Source organism: Rhinolophus ferrumequinum, chromosome 2 (genome assembly GCF_004115265.2).
Source record: "Rhinolophus ferrumequinum isolate MPI-CBG mRhiFer1 chromosome 2, mRhiFer1_v1.p, whole genome shotgun sequence".
NCBI lineage: Eukaryota > Metazoa > Chordata > Mammalia > Chiroptera > Rhinolophidae > Rhinolophus > Rhinolophus ferrumequinum.
The window spans coordinates 29895211-29912926 of NC_046285.1; the positions used below are offsets into that span (position 1 = coordinate 29895211).

The 17716-nt window shown below is 36.3% G+C and overlaps 1 protein-coding gene across 50 annotated transcripts in view; it reads right to left on the minus strand.

Moving 5' to 3' along the window:
* ABI3BP (ABI family member 3 binding protein) overlaps positions 1-17716 on the minus strand; it is a 248933-nt gene that overhangs the window by 17039 nt on the left and 214178 nt on the right. For all 50 annotated transcript variants that reach the window (XM_033130366.1, XM_033130223.1, XM_033130130.1 and 47 more), the window contains 2 exons: positions 12185-12394; positions 7383-7491 (listed from right to left, as the gene is read on the minus strand). In XM_033130366.1, the coding sequence (XP_032986257.1) occupies positions 7383-7491; positions 12185-12394 (319 nt within the window). The remainder of the gene's footprint in view (positions 1-7382; positions 7492-12184; positions 12395-17716) is intronic.

Below are 17716 nucleotides of genomic sequence, written 5' to 3' on the forward strand. Positions count from 1 at the left end.
AGGGTTTCAAACAGTGGGATCTGTGGTTCATGAGTCAAACTGAGAGATAGGGAATCTCCAAGCTGGAGGATGTAGCCTGAGACGATTCTTCAGGTGTAATTAGGGCACACACTTCTGTCATCTACTGCCTTCCCCTCCTTTATTCCTCTCTATAACCATTTCCCTCCATTTTGGTCCATAATATAGAGCTGAATTATAATCTTTGTTATCTAATGAACTTTTAATACGCTCCCATTTACTTAAAAAGCGTGTTTTAACTCTTAACAGTAGCCTCATAAAACCTCAAGCAACCTTGTTTTTATGTAGAAAGCCCATCCTGTAGCTGTCTGTTTGAATTGTTTGGTTAGCTAATTTTACTCCTAGTGTAGTCTTGAAATATTTGAGCCTCATTCAGGTAGAGTTTCAGTCAGGGGGAGAGAAATGGAAAAGTGGAATAAGAGAAAAAGGGTATGGGGCACTCAGACAGGGAAAGAGAAACCCAATCCATCAGTTTTCCGACGACACTGCAACATTAGGGTAAGCATTTCTGGATTCCTGCCACATGCAGATACTGTGTTGACCTGGGAATACAGATAAAGAGCAAAAGGCAGAGCTGCAGGGACTTAGAGGACAAAATAAGTCCTGGGACAGAAGGGAGAGGAACAGGGCATCAGCAGGCATCAGGCAGCGTCAACCAGCTGCCTAATATGTCCTTAGGGACATGTCTTGTGTCTCCCATTTCTGTGGGGTACACAAATTTCAGATCTGGGCTGCACTCTTAATTCTAAAATGTTGCTGTGAGTTTCTGGCAACCCTTCTCCTAGGCGTTACGTAATTCTAAGTGAAAAGTAATGAAAATAATATGGTGATGTGAAAAGAAGAATCGCTCTCTTTGTTCTTTTTTTAAAATTAAATTTATTGGGGTGACATTGGTTAGTAAAATAATGTAGGTTTTAGGTGTACACTTCTATAATACATCATCTATATCTCACATTGTCACCACCCAGAGTCAGTGCTCCTTCCATCACTATATATTGGAACCCCTTTACCCTCCTCTACCACACTCCTCCCCCCCACCTAGGGTAAGCATTTAGGTAACCACTAAACTGTTGTCAGTGTCTATGAGTTTTAGTTTCTTTGTCTTGATCATTTGTTGCTTTCAGTTTTATATCCCACACATGAGGGAAGTCTCTCTTTATAGACTAGTGGAATTTCTGTGCTCCTTGCTGTACTTTTGCCAGAAGAAAAGTTGCAAAACCGAGCAATCCATTATATTTCTTCCTTCTTTAATGAGGAAGCAATTGTTTTGCTGCCCACACTTACAACAACTAAATACAATGCCTAAGGCTCTGGCAGTTTACTCCTTTCTACGAGGCCTATGAGAAGAGATGTTGAAAAGCTACTACAGAATCTGCAGAAACCAGAATTTCACAAAAACACCACAAATAAAGATATAATGGCTATTCCACATGCTTGCTTCATTCAGCCAGATTCAGTTTGTAAGAAGTTGCTGCCTCTATTCCCATTTACTTTTAGTGCCAATATTTTATTAAATCAAACAACACAAACAATAGTCCCAAACTGTATGCGGTCAGCTATAGGAAACTCGGGTAGATGTTCGTTTTAGAGGAAGAACTGTTCTCCAGAACCCTCCTAAGCCGCAGAGGACAATAGAAGTACTTGAGCAGGTTAAGTGAACTTGATTTGTCTTAATTACCCGTCAGAGTACATTTTCCACAGGAAATTGCTGGGCCACATGTCAGTCTGGCACACACAGTGGATTCTTCAGTTTTTTTAGTCAGTGAGGAGAGACATGGGCTCATTTGAAGAGAAGAGTGAGATTAAAGGCCTTTTTTTAAAAGCTAGTGTATAGTGATTGTATGTGTCCATCCATATGTATTGCCAAACCAGTTCATCTGGAAGAAAAATGGCTTATCAAAATGTGTATTAAAAACAAATAAGTCAGACAGAAAAAGTCCAGAACTGTATGATTTCATTGATATGTGGGATATAAAACTGAAAACAACAAAGGAACAAGACAAACAAATAAAGAAACAAAAACTCATGGACATAGATAATATAGTTTAGTGGTTATCACAGGGTAAGGGGGGAGGTGGGTGGTAGATGAGGGTAAAGGGGATCCAATATATGGTGATGGAAAGAGAATTGACTCTGGGTGGTGAGCGCACAATGTGATACATAGATGATGTCTTACAGAATTGTACACTTGAAACCTATGTAACTTTACTAACCATTGTCACCCCCATAAACTTTAATTAAAAAAACCCCACCAAAACCGAAACAATTTGTCTGAAAACAAATTGCAGACCACACACGTAGATTCAAAGAAAATTGGTTTATCAGGACAATTCTACTTGCTATAAGACTGACGTAGGTTTTGATTTTATTTTCAGTTCCCATTTTCCCACTGATACTGTGCATGGCTTTGGATATAAGAATATATCATTTTAGAGCTGGGAGAGACATCGAGATCAGTTAGCACACTTCCTGTCCCTTTAGGCAGTGGTGCAGGACTTATTGTTTAAGTCAGGTATTTTATCAGTTCTTCCGTTCACAGAACTGAAAGTAATCATAGTGGTCTTTGCAAACAAAGTGGTTGGCTCCAGAAAGGAGAGGCCCTTATTATTTTTCTTTTAGTTCAACGACAGCCACATGTTGAGATTTCATGGGGAAAAATAAAGTGGAAAATAAACATTGGGGCATCGGCTTGACGGGTACTGATACAAACATCTCTACATTTTCTTTGTACATTAGAGGTAGGGGGTGAGCGAGGGATCCTGTAAAGACAGAGATGATGGAGTTGTGCCATAGCAGTTTGCCTTTGTTGGTAGCTGCCTCTGTTGGTAGAGTGCTTCTGCGTCACACGACTAAGACAGTGATGGCTCCCCACAAACAGTCCTTCTTCCCTATGCCCATATACGACCACAGCTTACCACAGCTGCAAGCAGCCATTGGCAAGGCTGGGGTGTTTCCCGCCGTGCCCCCTCTGGAGTTGCACCTCAGTGCCCCAGAGAAGCCAAGCAGCTCCGCTCTCTATAGACAGAAACATCTCACGCCAGGTGTGTTGCTGCACCCTCCCAGCAGCAAAACAGCTGGTGGAAGGCCCCTTCCTGTGGGCTGTCAGCCTTCTGCAAAGTACATAAAAACCCGGCTTAGTCATAAAAACAGGCAGAGAGAGAGGTGAGCATACACTGTGAGAAGGAAAAGGTAGCATAGCCCACCATCTTTTTGGTTCTAGAATAGTCTGTGAACATTTATAATTTTGAACCAATAAAGCTCTGTAGATCTATTGTCTCTGCCTTGATTCTCCTGAGTGAAATGGTCTAACACCAAGCTCTACTCCACCCTGGTCCATGTGCAATGATTAGCGAGTCATTATCACCTGTTTTAGATCTCATGTTTTGTTTTCAGTCAGGACAAATGGTAGAAAAACACTCTTAAAATAAATTATTGACATATGTCTCCTGGAACTGGAATGCAGCTATGGTAATTCTTTCAGAAGTTATTATCTTCCAGCTTTTCAAATAAGGAATTCCAGAACCTAAGGGGAAGAGGGAGGATTTTCACAGCTATAATTCAAAGTTTGCCTATTTGGGGAATTCAGTATTACTGTATATTTTGGTTTAAAAATTTCCCAAGCACTGAAATGTGACCAAAGTCATTCTTTATAGCTAATAAAAACCACCTGGTGGCTGCGTTCTGTACACACTCTTTCTTCGTTTTACAGTGTCTTTTATTAGCATTAATCTTGTACCATGGTTGGGGCAGAAAAGATACAATGGAAAGAAACCTTGCCTTAACAATATGATAGAGTATGAAAAAAGCTTGCATCGAAAAAGCCAACACATCTAAATTTGGGGGACTCATAATTTTATTATTCTGGCTGTAGCTTTGCTGTCAGTGGGAACTTTGAAGAGTACCTGTATTTCACCAAAATCATGCGTACGTATCTGATTTGAAAGAACAATACTATTGATGCGCTTTTCTTACAAGCCTGTTGCCTTCCATCCTATCCTTTATTGTCAAGTTCTAGTCTCATGTGCTCCATGAGGCTTTTTCTCCTGATAAATTACAGAACTTGCACAGAAGTCCTACACTGGTATGTTCTTTTATGCTGCTTTATGTATGATGCTCTCCAGTTGTTTCATGGGTGTTAGTTTTGTTTTACTAGGTACTTGCAGGCTTCAGAAATCTCAAATTAAACAACTCAACTTCACTTTATTCTTCCTTAAATCATTAAATTAGTTTGACTAATAGAGGTTTCAACAAATAATTTTAATATTTCAGCTCCAAACAATGTTGCCCATGCAACAAATGAGTCTCCAGTATACCTGTTAAGATAGCACAGAATGCATTCTCAGGCTCACTGGAGACTGGCATCTACTGAGCTACTTGATCACCACAAAGTTTCATGTACTGTAGACAAAATAATTTTCATTAGAGCACCTTGACATCTGCATGCATTATATTTGCCCCCAATGGGAAAGTGTTCGTTCTTCAAATTACTGATGTACAACTTTTAAATCATGACCCATTAGGGACGATCACTATAATCCTGGTCAAATCATATATATGAACATTAACAATCTTTATATCCTATCGGATTTCATTCAATCATATTAAACTAAAAATAAGTAAATAAGCCACCTGTAGACATACTGAATGACCCAAACTTATGCCAAGTAGTAAAACTCGGCATGGGGTTCTGATTTCAGGGATTCCTAAACTTAACATTGCTTGTTCCCAAAGGCAAATCCGGAAAGGGGCTCCTTTGGGCTTTGCTTATCTTGAGGTGAGAATGGGCTGTAGGGGTCCTTCTTAGAAGGCCCACTGATGAAGGACAGAGAGATAAGCGAGGCACATAGCATGTGGGCAGGATAAAGGTTGTCTTTCAGGCTGAGGCAAAATCCAGAAACAATCAGCACAGTCCTGTGACAGTTACAACCCATGACCTGATTGGTCCTGTGATTCCAGAATGAGATGTAGCTCAGCCCAAAGGAACTTTTCTCTTATGCACCTACTTGATCAGTTGCATCAGATGCCAAAAGGGCACTTTTACATGACATTAACCAAACGTCCCTTTTTTAAAAAAAGATTTATTCCACCCCTTACACTGGTGAAAATAGCCTGTTACTCACTGCACACAACCATGCCATTTTAGCCCCTGCACCGAGGACACATGCTATTCTCTCTGACATTCCTCCTTCTCCTACCAGTCACCTAGTTAGCTCCTTCCTGCTAATCCTTCAAGCCTCAGCTCAAGTGTCAGTGTTCTTTGGGAAGTCTTTCCTAATTTCCCCAGACTTTGTGAAGTGCCACCCGCTCTGGGTTCCCATCTCTCCGTGTGCATTCTTCTACCAGAGCTGTCACCACTTTGAGTAGAACAACTGGTTATTAACTGCCTACCCCTCTAGCCTCCTCTCAAGAGCAGGCACCGTGCTTATTCATGTTTGTAACCACAACAGCAAGCATTCGGCTGAGAACCTTGTTGACAGTCAATGTTAGCTGAATGGAAACACAAACAAACCACCTTTTACAAACAAATCAGGTTTAAAATGTCACTGGAATAACTGTTCTACTTCTGATTATCATTGCTGATAGGTGAATTGTGAGATCTGAGGACAGCCTGATTCAGAAAAGGAACACAATGAAATTGGGTGCCTTTCAATGTACTTTCTGTGTACTATACAACTCACTTTTTATTAAGTGGAATGAAAAGCAGGAAACTGAAGGGAGAAACCATCCAAGTCCTGTAAGCCCAAAGCCACCTATTAAAAAGTCAAAATTAAATGACTTCTCTTTTACTTTTTCCTTGAAATATATTATGGTAAAAATAGGCTCTCTCCCTATTAATCTTGTTAAGAAAACAGAACCAAGATCATCATTACTGAAATATATGCTTATTTTGGCTAACTTAAATCCTTTAAGAAAATTAGCAGTTGCAAAACTTTCCATGTTACAGCTTAAAATAGAGAATTTGAAAGAAAAAAACAACAAAAAACACTTGTGGAAAAGGGTTATTTTTGCAGTATAGCACTACAGTTTATATACAGCAAACCATCAAAATGAATGAGATCTTCCTTTTCCCCTGAAAAGAAGAGTCTCCCTACTGTCAGAGCCAAAATAGGCTCTTTCGGGTGTTGTAACCAATACCCAATCCATTCAATCACGTGATGACAGTGAAAGACACAGAAAGTAAAACTTAGGGGAAAAAAATCTCTGCTGCTGGAATTTCAGTTTTCACCTCTGTTGATCTTTTTCAACTTTGAGGAACTTTCAAGCAATGAAATATTTACTCTGGAAAAATTCCTGATTGTGTCCCTCTGAAAATGCTTCTCTGTTGCTTGGTGTACTATAACTTAAGATACCAGGTTGTTTTTTTTTTTTGTTGTTGTTGTTGTTTTTTTTTTTTTTTTTTTTTTTACAGAAAGCATAGACAGTTTATCAAACAGTGTTTTGGAGTTTGAGAAAAGAAATTGATTTCCCCCAGAGAGCAAAATTTAGTTGGAATGAATTTAGCATATTGGCTTTTTTAAGAAAATGGTTGGCTATATCCTTTTGAGAATCTCCTTGATTTTTGTTTTGTTTTAGATGGCTAAATTTGATGATTCAGCCACGTAAAACCAAACCAAACCACACCAAAAAAATCCTTACTACATTTCTAGAAATGTAAAGGTCCTTATATTTCTTATAATAATAAAATGAACTGATAAAATATTGGGTATTTTAGATTTATAAAGGAATCACAAAACTATGCAGTAATATAAACAACCTCGTATCAATGTGTAATAATGGATACCAAGAAAAGTTGTTTATCGTAGATCAATGCTAATATTATTTATTTCTTGTTTCAAAAATCTATTCTCATTTGTCTGTGATAAAAAGACCCCAAAACAAAGTATTGCCGTGTCTGGGACTAGTCTCTAGTTATTTTAAGCATTAACTATTATAAACTTTCACCTATATTTATCTCATGGCTTTTATTTCCTTGCCCTCCCTTTTCTGGCATACCGGCTAAATTGTTCTGTGCTTCATATTTAGTTTACATCATGCACACCATAGCTGTGTCTGGTCCACAGACTTTTCCTTCTCTAAATTTTGGTATTAGTATCAACATTTGGTACTAATGACCTTCTATTTTTCAATGTTCCCAGCTATACTGTCAGCTTACAAGACCGTCTTGTTAGCTCTTGCATCCCCAGCAATACCTTGCATATTTGTAAAACATGACTGTAAAGGTATCTAGTGCTGTGTATGGAAAGCCAAAGACTGAAATGCACAGTAGGTCCTCCCTTAAGACACAGAGGGATGATGTCATTTCATTCCTCTGGTAGGACTTTTGCACTCTCAGAATTTACCTGTAATGGCACTTGGTGGCTTACCTTGTGTCTGGTTTTAGATTTTCCACTGTGGAGAAGGTTTGATTTGTAATTTGAATGGACTTGTTCTTCCCACTGAATGACCCATTTTCTCTGGATATAACTTCATATTCTGAAAAGTGAAAAAGCCAACAGATACTTGTCTTTATGTTCCCGCTGATTTAATTGTTCTTGAAGCTAGTAACATAATAAAAGTCACTGTCATAAAAACGAGCAACTCAGATTGCAGTTCTGATCTTATACATCATACATTATGTATACATTACATGTACATCTTACACATTAGCAGTTTCCAGATGGAGATGGTCAGCAGATGATGGAGGCCCCAAAGCATTTGGGGAGTTGCTCAATGACCATCTTGGCTTTCCCTTTACCAGAGCAAGGAAGGCCTGGTAACTGTGAAGACGAGTAACACTCCTACGGTAGCTTTGGATACTGGTAACCTGTGATTTTGTTAGGTTAGTCAGTCTACCATTGTTGGAAAGCATTGTATGAGGAGTGGTGTTTGTGCAGAAGCCATGTTTCCTGCTCTATTAGGCTTTACAATATAGCTTGGGAAAAGGCCACAGAATACATCGTATTGCTGCAAAAATCTCTGAGTTTAAAACCACAGCAGCAAATAACAGTTAACCAAATCACTATTTTGATCTAGAGCATTATGGGATTTTTGTACCTACTGCTTACATAAGTTACATAAGTTTTGTATATACTGCTTCCATATTCCCCCTTGATAATTATCCTTGTATTTGTAAAGAGAAACTATGTCTTTAAAGCCTGCATAGAGATCTGCATAAATTTCACTTAAAGGCATGTTTCTATGAACTAATCAAAAGAGACTTTCAGAATATAATTGACAAATTTGTTAATTGGTTTTCCCTGCTCTCAGTTGGAGTTTAATTTAATGCATGTGATAAGATCACACAGAGGATTAACAAAAAATTCAAACAAAACCCAACTAACAAACCACAACAAAAGCCTACACAAAATCAGCTTCATCAATAGGAGGAAATACCCAAGAGGTGGGCATCAGGGAAAGTGCAAAGGCTGTAAAGGAGCTGGCAAGTTCCTAGGGATTTGTGCTGTCAGCACTGAGACCAAAGGTAGAAGGTGGGTACTAGAAATAAAACTGAAACTATAGAATAACTCAGGAGACTTATAATCACCAATTGTAATTTGGGAAGGATTTTTAAAGCTATATTTAAAAAAATAACCCAAAAGGAGCATGACTGTTTCTGAATAATTTCTGATGACTATCCTTCTGAAAATTCAAAATTAAACTGGAAGGCAAAGGCCATTGTACCTGGACACATCAGTGCAGCTATTACAGGACTAACGGCTGGTATTTAGTATTTCTTCCTCAGACTCTTTGTTCCCAACCATTTTTATGTTTTTGTTTTGTTGTGTCCTAACTCTTTTTGTTCCCACTTCAGTTGGCTTTCTATTCCAACAGAGAGTAGAGAGGGAAAGGGGGGAGGATCCTGAATTCAATATGTCCATTTTATATCTTTTCCTCAGCTGTGAAGCGATATATACTAGGAAAAGACAGGACTAATTAAAATAAAAGTAAAATTGATTTTTAACAAAGTGGAAACTGTGTGGCTTGATGGAAAGACACACCAAGCCATTTGCCTCTATCTCAGTTGCAGTTTTCCCATCAATAATATCTCTTCATAGTGTTGCTTGTGGGAATTAAATTAGGATCATATAGCACATGCTTAGTAGTATTTTGTATGTATTTTATTCAACAAGTAGATCTATCATTATTGTTGCTTTTATTATCCCTGTGATATATTTTGAAAATATGGTCACACAAATTTGAACGATTCCAATTGCAAAGATTCAAGTGCTGCTTAGCCATCAAAAGAACAACTTATATTACACTCCACTGGGTAATGCATGAAAGCTACCGCCTTCAAAAAACATCTTTGCTTGGGATATTTCTCATCAACTGTGTGATTTTTAAATATTACCCCAGCCCTTTAGTGCTTGAAACTCTTATTGCACATCTTCTTTAATTTTCTTTTGACTCAAGTTTTAGAGGTTGGTATAACACTATTTTTGTCCTAAAAGATAGTATTTCTAAAAATGGATCTAGAAGCTACCTTCACAATTAAAAAGATATTTAGAATTTCTCTCAGAATTCAAACTTTTTGAATGAATATTTTTGGGCTTTGTAAATATATCTTTTATTTATAATGTTTTAAAGTGATAATAGCTTTTTCATAAATCCACCATTATAAAAGTGGAATATTAACTTTGGAATGAATGTTTGTAGACACATTCTGAATATATTTCAGAAGGCAAAGATAGCGTCATCTATATCCATATTTCTTCTTTTGAAATATAGGATTTGTTTATAATTTCATTCACAGTAAAGATATAAGGAAATCTATACAGAACTAAAACTAAATAATTGGTCTTTGCCCCCATCACCTCAGAAGGTTTTATTGCCCTAGTATGAGATCATTCACTGAACAGAAAAAAACAAAATTATTATGAAGATTGGGAACATCATAGTCTGATCAACAGAGCATGAAAATAGTAATGGTGATCTATTTCTAACTGTCCTGCTATTGCTACTACTGACAAACATTAACGTAACAGCTAATTTATTCTGCACATTCAAAATCGCTGTTCAATTTTATCTTTATGATAAATTGATAACAATGGGTATTATTGCAAATAAGGAAACTAAAGTTCAACAAGGCTAATTATATGAGTATACCCAAGTTGCAGATCTAGAACACAGCTGGTCTGGGATTTAAATCTGTGGCAATACACTCTTGGCATATCACAAAGCAACACCTTATAACTAACTTAAATTTAAGTTGTACAAGGACCCAGACTATGGCCAATTTCTTAGGTGTATCTATTTCTACCTTAGTATAGAAGGGACATGTAGAAGCAACTGAATTTGTATGTATTTACTAGATAGAGGTGAATACATGCCTGTCAGTTTAGAGGTCGATTATTGACAGAAAACAACTCATGGAATAAAAAACGTATTCCATTCTCTTTCTGTTATCTTTCACCACCCTCTCTTATAAAACCATTTTCAGTGGCATGCGAATTAATCTCTGTGTTATCTGAGCTGCTGGTTTATAAAAGATTGCATTTAAAATCAGGTAGTATTAATGAACTATTTAAAAATAAACAGAAATGGAAAAAATAGAATACACTATAAGGGCATATGTTCTAACATTTAAGTACAAACCAGGTGAGTAACGGTTAAATATGGACTTATTTCTACTTAGAAAATTTTATAGCTAAAGAGATGTGGTCCTAAACCATGAAAATTGGTATTATAAATCCATGATCTTGTGAAAGATCTCAAGCAGTCCATTAATATTTGGTAACAATGTTACAAAAGTGATTGGTTGGATGGATAAAGTATACCATGTTCATGATTCTTTGAGATTACGAGTTTATATAATTTTTTAAATGTTACGTAATGAATCAGAAAGGAAAATCCTTCTGCTTTAAAAAAGTTAAATCAGATATAATTGACATACACGAGTGAATATGTATTAGATGTATCAGGTTACTAGATATATTAGATTAACCAATTCCAACTGGATGTCCCACATCTTTAAGGCAAATGAAATTTTACAGTTCATTTGGTTTTGTGAGAACTAAGCCTCAGACTATCACAGGAACTCCTAATTAGTGTAGTATATGGACTGAGAGTTTTGAACTTTTTAACACATGTAGATAATCAATACAAAGAGATTGATTGATTTTTAGATATTGATTTAGATTTTTAGATATTAGATATTTTTAGATATTAATTTCACGCTTACTGGCGAAAAGAAGCAGGACGAGGCAAATCCCCAGGAACCATGGGCTGGTTCATTCCCAAAACAAAGGTAAACTTTGCGTGAGAAAGAAAATTGATGAAATATGGTTTAAAAAAGCCAGCTAAGCAAAAACAAGCTGCTTACACTGGAAGTTGCCCAGACCAGATGATTCTGTCTGAGGAGACATAGCAGCTGTGTTCCCCTTTAGTCGGAGGAGACTTTTTCGGCAGACCGTCATCTCCCACTGGCCCCGTGCACTGCTCTCTACCTCTGACAGCTTCGTAGTGGGTCCCTCTATTGCCTGTCTGCTCACCCCAGGCACACGGCAGGGACTCCCATTACTCAAGCTACTTGCTATATATCCTCTAGCTGATTCAGGTCATTAGTCTTTCCCCCTTCCCTGCTAGTGTAATTGCCCTGTTCACTATGGAGAATTAAACTCTCATGTAACAAAGTCAAAGAGTGACTCAGGATTTCTTATTTTCACAGTCATTTTTAGAGGAATTGGGTGGGTAATAGCAGAGTCAGAATTTCCTGAGGTGAGCAGAAAATTGACCAGGGATAGATTTTTAAAACATGACCCCTAAAATGATTGAAATAACTTTTAGCCTACTTGAAAGTCCTAGGTCAATCTAGAAATTGGGTTGCTGAAAGGAAAACTGGTTTAAATATCATCAGCAGTGGCAACTTCTCACATATTGTCTGTAATTTTCTTGGTAATGAAAAGACTAGATGTATCTTCCCTTCATGAAAAATAAGTTCTAAGAGGAGATGAAAAGATATGATTTAAAGAGGTCTCCTAAATTAACAGGGAGCGCTTAACCAGGACAAAGATGATTTTTTCCCATCAGATGACACTTCTGACAAGAATGTGTCATCAGGGCAGCAGAACTCTGCTGGGACTTGTTCCTCCTGAAAGATTCCTCATCGGTCAGAGTTTGACTCAAAGTCCCACCGTCTCAATGCATTGCATTATCAAAGCTTCCCACTATAGTAACATCCTCTTACCAGTGACAGTGTCATTTAGTGGCTTCTCCCAGTCCAAGATGACAAACGAGGGACACCCTTCCACGGTGACCACAGTGAGGTTGGAAGGTGGGTTTTGCGGTGGGCTGGTGGCATTCCCCTCTAAAGCCTCCTCTTTGGGGAACCGTTTGACGGAGTCCGTGATGGAGCAGGGCCTGTTGTCAGGCTTTTGGATGTATCGCACATGAGGACCTGAGAGAGAGAACACTCTGACGTTTAGCATTTTTGAACTTGTAAAGAAGAGGGAGGTAAATTCATAGGTATAATTATCTGTTTGAGAACTTTTGGTCTCATATTACAAGCAGATGGGTGAAAGCAGGGATGTGGATGGTTCAGCCTACTGTCTCTGGAATACATAATATGCACTTTTTTGTTGATTTACTTTCATAAGTAGGTATATGAGTTATGGCAATTAGGTTCACAAACTTGTCGCAATGATGTTGCTAACCTTTTTTGATATCAGAGGGATTACTCATTATGAATTTGTACCAGCTGGACAAACAGTTAACCAAGTTTACTATTTGGAAGTGCTGAAAAGGCTGTGTGAAAAAATGAGATGAAAACAACTGGAACTTTTCGCCAACAATTCATGGCTCTTGCATCACACCAATGCACCAGCTCACACGGCACTGTCTGTGAGGGAGTTTTTAGCCAGTAAACAAATAACTGTATTGGAACACCCTCCCTACTCACCTTTTCTGGCCCCCAATAACTTCTTTCTTTATCCGAAGATAAAGGAAATATTAAAAGGAAGACATTTTGATGACATTCAGGACATGAAGGGTAATCGATAAGAGCTCTGATGGCCATTCCAGAAAAAGAGTTCCAAAATTGCTTTGAAGGGTGGACTAGGCACTGACATCAGTGTATAGCTTCCCAAGGAGAGTACTTCGAAGGAGACTAGTGTTATTCAGCAATGAGGTATGTAGCACTTTTTCTAGGATGAGTTCACGAACTTAAATGTCTGACCTCGTATCTTAGGTTAATATCCAAAAGTAATTTGTTCCCCCTGAGCATAGTTTAAAACTCATAATTTATGGGGCATTGGAAAGAGTACTCAAAGGGTCTTGCTTCAGTAGTGGGCAATAATTAGCCCTGCACTAAACACAGTTCTCGTCTCACCTAGTAAATCTTAAAAGCTAGACTCAAAAGGATGAAGTAGTTTCAAGTAATTTACCTTCACCCCAGGACAAAATTCAAAACTATTTTAGGAACAAAAAACATATTCAACACCCAAGAAGATGAAATTAACAGGGAAATATTACCTTAATGAGAGAAAAGTAAATCATTTGAAACAACCTAGAACTTGCATAGATTTTAGCTTCATTAGACAAAAACAATAAAGCAGTTATCACTATAATCTATGTGGTCAAAAAGTTAAGAAATGAAAGTTATAAAAAAGACCCAATCAAATCTCTAGAGATGAAAACTAAAATGTGTAAGATATAAAGTACACTGGATGAAATTAACACAGATATGATATTGCAAAACAAGATTGGTGAACTTAAAGACATTAATAAAAACTACCCAAAATACAAATGGCGATAAAAAAATAATTAACAATATAAAGAGTATTAGTGAGTTTTGGGACAACTCCAGGCAGTATAATATACATATAATTTTAGTATCTGAGTAGAAAAGGGGGCAAAAAAATTTTGAAGAAATAATGGCCAAAATTTTTTCAAATTTCATAAAAACCTCTGTAAAACATAATAAATGATGCCACTTTAAAATGGAGTCAGAGCTGCCATCCCAGAGCAACTGGCTTGCATGGCTTATGCTTCACACCTTTGGAATGTTAAAATGGGGCAAAATAACCTTTGGACTGGGCCTAAAGTAACATTGTGCCCCAAAGAACTCTGCAAGAATAACAAGAAAGCAGATAGTATGGCTGGCTACCAGTCTGATGACTATGGAACTGAAAATTAAAAACATTGTTTAGAATTAGTGTCACTATGTTAGCTTATCTGCACCTATAGAAATTCCATCTTTCTATTGATGTAAATGTTCTCTTTCCCTTTCTCATAAATACACCTTACCTTTGTCTCCTGTTTCGAACACTCTTCGGGTTTCTGCCTGAATCAGTGCTTCCCGAGTAGCTCCTTTTTTTTCTTTTTTATCTCAAATATATGCTTGTGCCTCTCATTTTGGCTTTTTATTTTTAGGTTAACACCAAAAACGCCACAAATTCAAAAGGCTCAAAGAAAAAGCTTCGATTTTTAAGCACGACAAACATGAAGAAACTACACCAATAATAATCAAGTTTCTCAAAACCAGGATAAAATCTTTAAAGGAGGCAGAGAAGAAAAGACACATACATTATATATAGAACAACAAAGATAAAAATCGTGGAAGATTTCTCTTTGGAAAGAATGTAAGTGAGAAAGCAGTGCAGCAACGTCTTTAAATACTGAAAGAAAAAAAAAACGAATTCTGTAACTAGTGAAAATATATTTTTTAAAAAAATAAAATATTTTTTAGACATTCAAAAGCTAAAAGGATTCATGACCAGTGGACCCACAAAGAAAATTAATAGGCAGAAGGAAAATGATGCCAGATAGAAATATGGATCCACATCAAGGGATGAACAGTGGAAATAGTAAACACAGGTAAATATACATAATATTTTCTTATTATTTAATTCTCTCTAAAAGATAATTTACTGTTTAAACAAAAATAATTGTTTTTGTTTATATAACATGTAAAAGTAGAATGCATAACAATAGCCCAAAGGCCCAGAGGAGAGAAAAGCTGCTATAGTACTAATGTAGTTTTCTTACGCTGTTTGTGAAGTTGTAGAATATCACCAGAAGGAAAGCTTGTGGTAAGTTAAAGATGTATACTATAAACTACAGAACAACCACTAAAATAACAAAACAAAGAGTTATGGCTAATAAGACAACAAAAAAGATAAAATGGAATCATAAAAATAATCTAAAAGAAGGCTGAAGAAAGAGGAAAAGAGGGAACAAAATATAAATAGGAAAAATAGAAAACAAATAGCACGATAATGATAGATGAATAGCAGGAATGAGAGATGGGACTCACTACAGATTCTGCAGATATTAAAATGATAACAAGAAAATATTATGAACAATTTTATGCCAAAATATTGGAAAACTTAGATGAAATGGATGAATAACTTGAAAGACAAAAATCACCAAAGCTAACCAGGGGAGAAAAAATATTCTGAATAGCTCTATACCTATTTTAAAAACTTAATTATACATAAAATCCTTTTTGTAAAAAGAAGGTGAGGCTCAGATGCCTCACTGGTAAATACTACTAAACATTTAGGGAAGAAGAGATATCGATTCTATGCTCTTCCAGAAAATTGAAGAGGAGAGTTCAGCATTATTATGATACAAAAACTTGACCTAGACATTACAAGAAAATTACAGACCTATAGCCTTTATTGAATACATTTTCAAACAAAATATTAGCAAATTAAAGCCAACAATATATTAAAATGAAAATACATTATGACCAAATAGAATTTTTCCCTGGAATACAAAGTTAGTTTAAAATTCAAAAACAATTGCTTCATGATATTAACAAATTGAAAAAGAAAAACCATATAATCATCTCAATAGAGGCAGAAAAATCATTATACAGAATCTTGCATTCATTTCTGATAACAATTCTCACCAAAGAAGGAATAGAAGGGAACGTTCTCAACCCAATAAAGGGCATCTATGAAAAACCTACAGGTAACATCATACTTAATGGTGAAAGACTAAATGCTTTTCCCATATGATCAGAAACAAGGAAAGAATGTCTGTGCTCACTATTTCTATTTAATATTTTATTGGAGGCTCTAGCCAGTACAATAAGGAAAGAAAAAAGCCACCCAAGTTGGAAAGGAAGAAGTAAAACTTTACTCTCAGATGACATAATTCTATATATAGAAATCCAAAGGATCTACAAAAAAGCTACTGAGTTTTTCTGAAGCTTCAGGATACGAAATCACTGTACAAAAATCAATTGTTTTTCTATATATTAGAAATGAACAATTGAAAATTGAAGTAAAAAATACTTTTATGCTTTCATATAAACTGAAAGCTACAAAACATTGGTGAGGAAAATTGAAGACCTAAATAAATGGTGAGATATACAGTGTTCATAGGTAGGAAGAGTCAGTATTGTACAGCTGTCAATTTTTTCCAATTGACCTATAGATTCAATACCATTCTAATAAAAATCGAAGCAAGCAGGCTAGTTTTTTCAGACGTTTATAAGTTGATTCTAAAATTCAGATAGAAATCCAAAGGACCCAGAATCACCAAAACAACTTTGAAAAATAAGAACAATGTTAGAGAACTAACACAACCTGATTACAGCACTGATTATAAAACCAAGTAATCCAGACACTGGTATTTATATAAAGGTAAGTAGATCAATGAAACAGAGTAGAGAGCTCCCAGTCTCTCTCTCTCTCTCAATCTGTCTCTCTCTCTCTCACACACACACACACACACACACACACACACACACACACACACTTGATTTTTGACAAAAGTAGAATGAAATTCAGTGGAGAAAGAATAGTTTTTTTCAACAAATGATGCTAAAACATCATTAGATATCCATAAGCAAGAAAATTAGCTAGCTCGTTCCGTGTATCACATACAAAATTTGATTCAATATGGATCACAGACCTAGAAATAAAAGTAGAAAAATTCTAGAAGGAAATGGAGGAGGTCTTATGATCTCTGATTAGTCCATGATTTCTTAAATACAACACCTAAAATACAGTCTATAAAGAGCCAAAATGATAAACGACACTTCATTAAAATTAAAAAGAAAAGCCACACACACTGGGAGAAAATATTGCAAAGCATGTATCTAAAAAAGGTCTCCTACCCAGAAAATATGAAGACTCTTAAACTCAACAATAAGAAAATAAGCAACTCCATAAGAAAAAATGGACAAAAATTTCGAACAGACACCCCATAAAAGACATACAGATGGCAAATAAGGACATGAAAAGATGTTAAAAATTCTTAGTTATTGGGGATATGGGAAGTAAAATCACAATCAGATACTGCTATATACCTATTAAAATGGTTGAAATTAAGAAGACTGGCCATACCAAGTGTTGGCAAAGATGTGGAGAAACTGGACTCTCATATGCTGTTTTCAACTACTGTGGAAAACAGTTTGGTAGTTTCTTAAAATGTTAACTATACACTTACATATAATCTGTACATTTCCCTTATAGGCATTTGTCCAAAAGGCATGAAAGCATATGTCTATACAACAACTTGTACATGAATAGTTGTAGCAGCTTTATAGGTAATGTAAAAAATATTAGAGACAACCCAAATGTCATGAACAGGTTTTATAAATAATTATATATCCATCCAATAGAATACTAATCAGTAATAGAAAATGAATGGACTATTAATCCACGCTACAACCTGGATGAATCTCCAAGTAATTATGCTTCATAAAAGAAACCAGTAAAGAGTTCACACTTTTGTATAAAATTTCACAAAATGCATACTGGTCTAC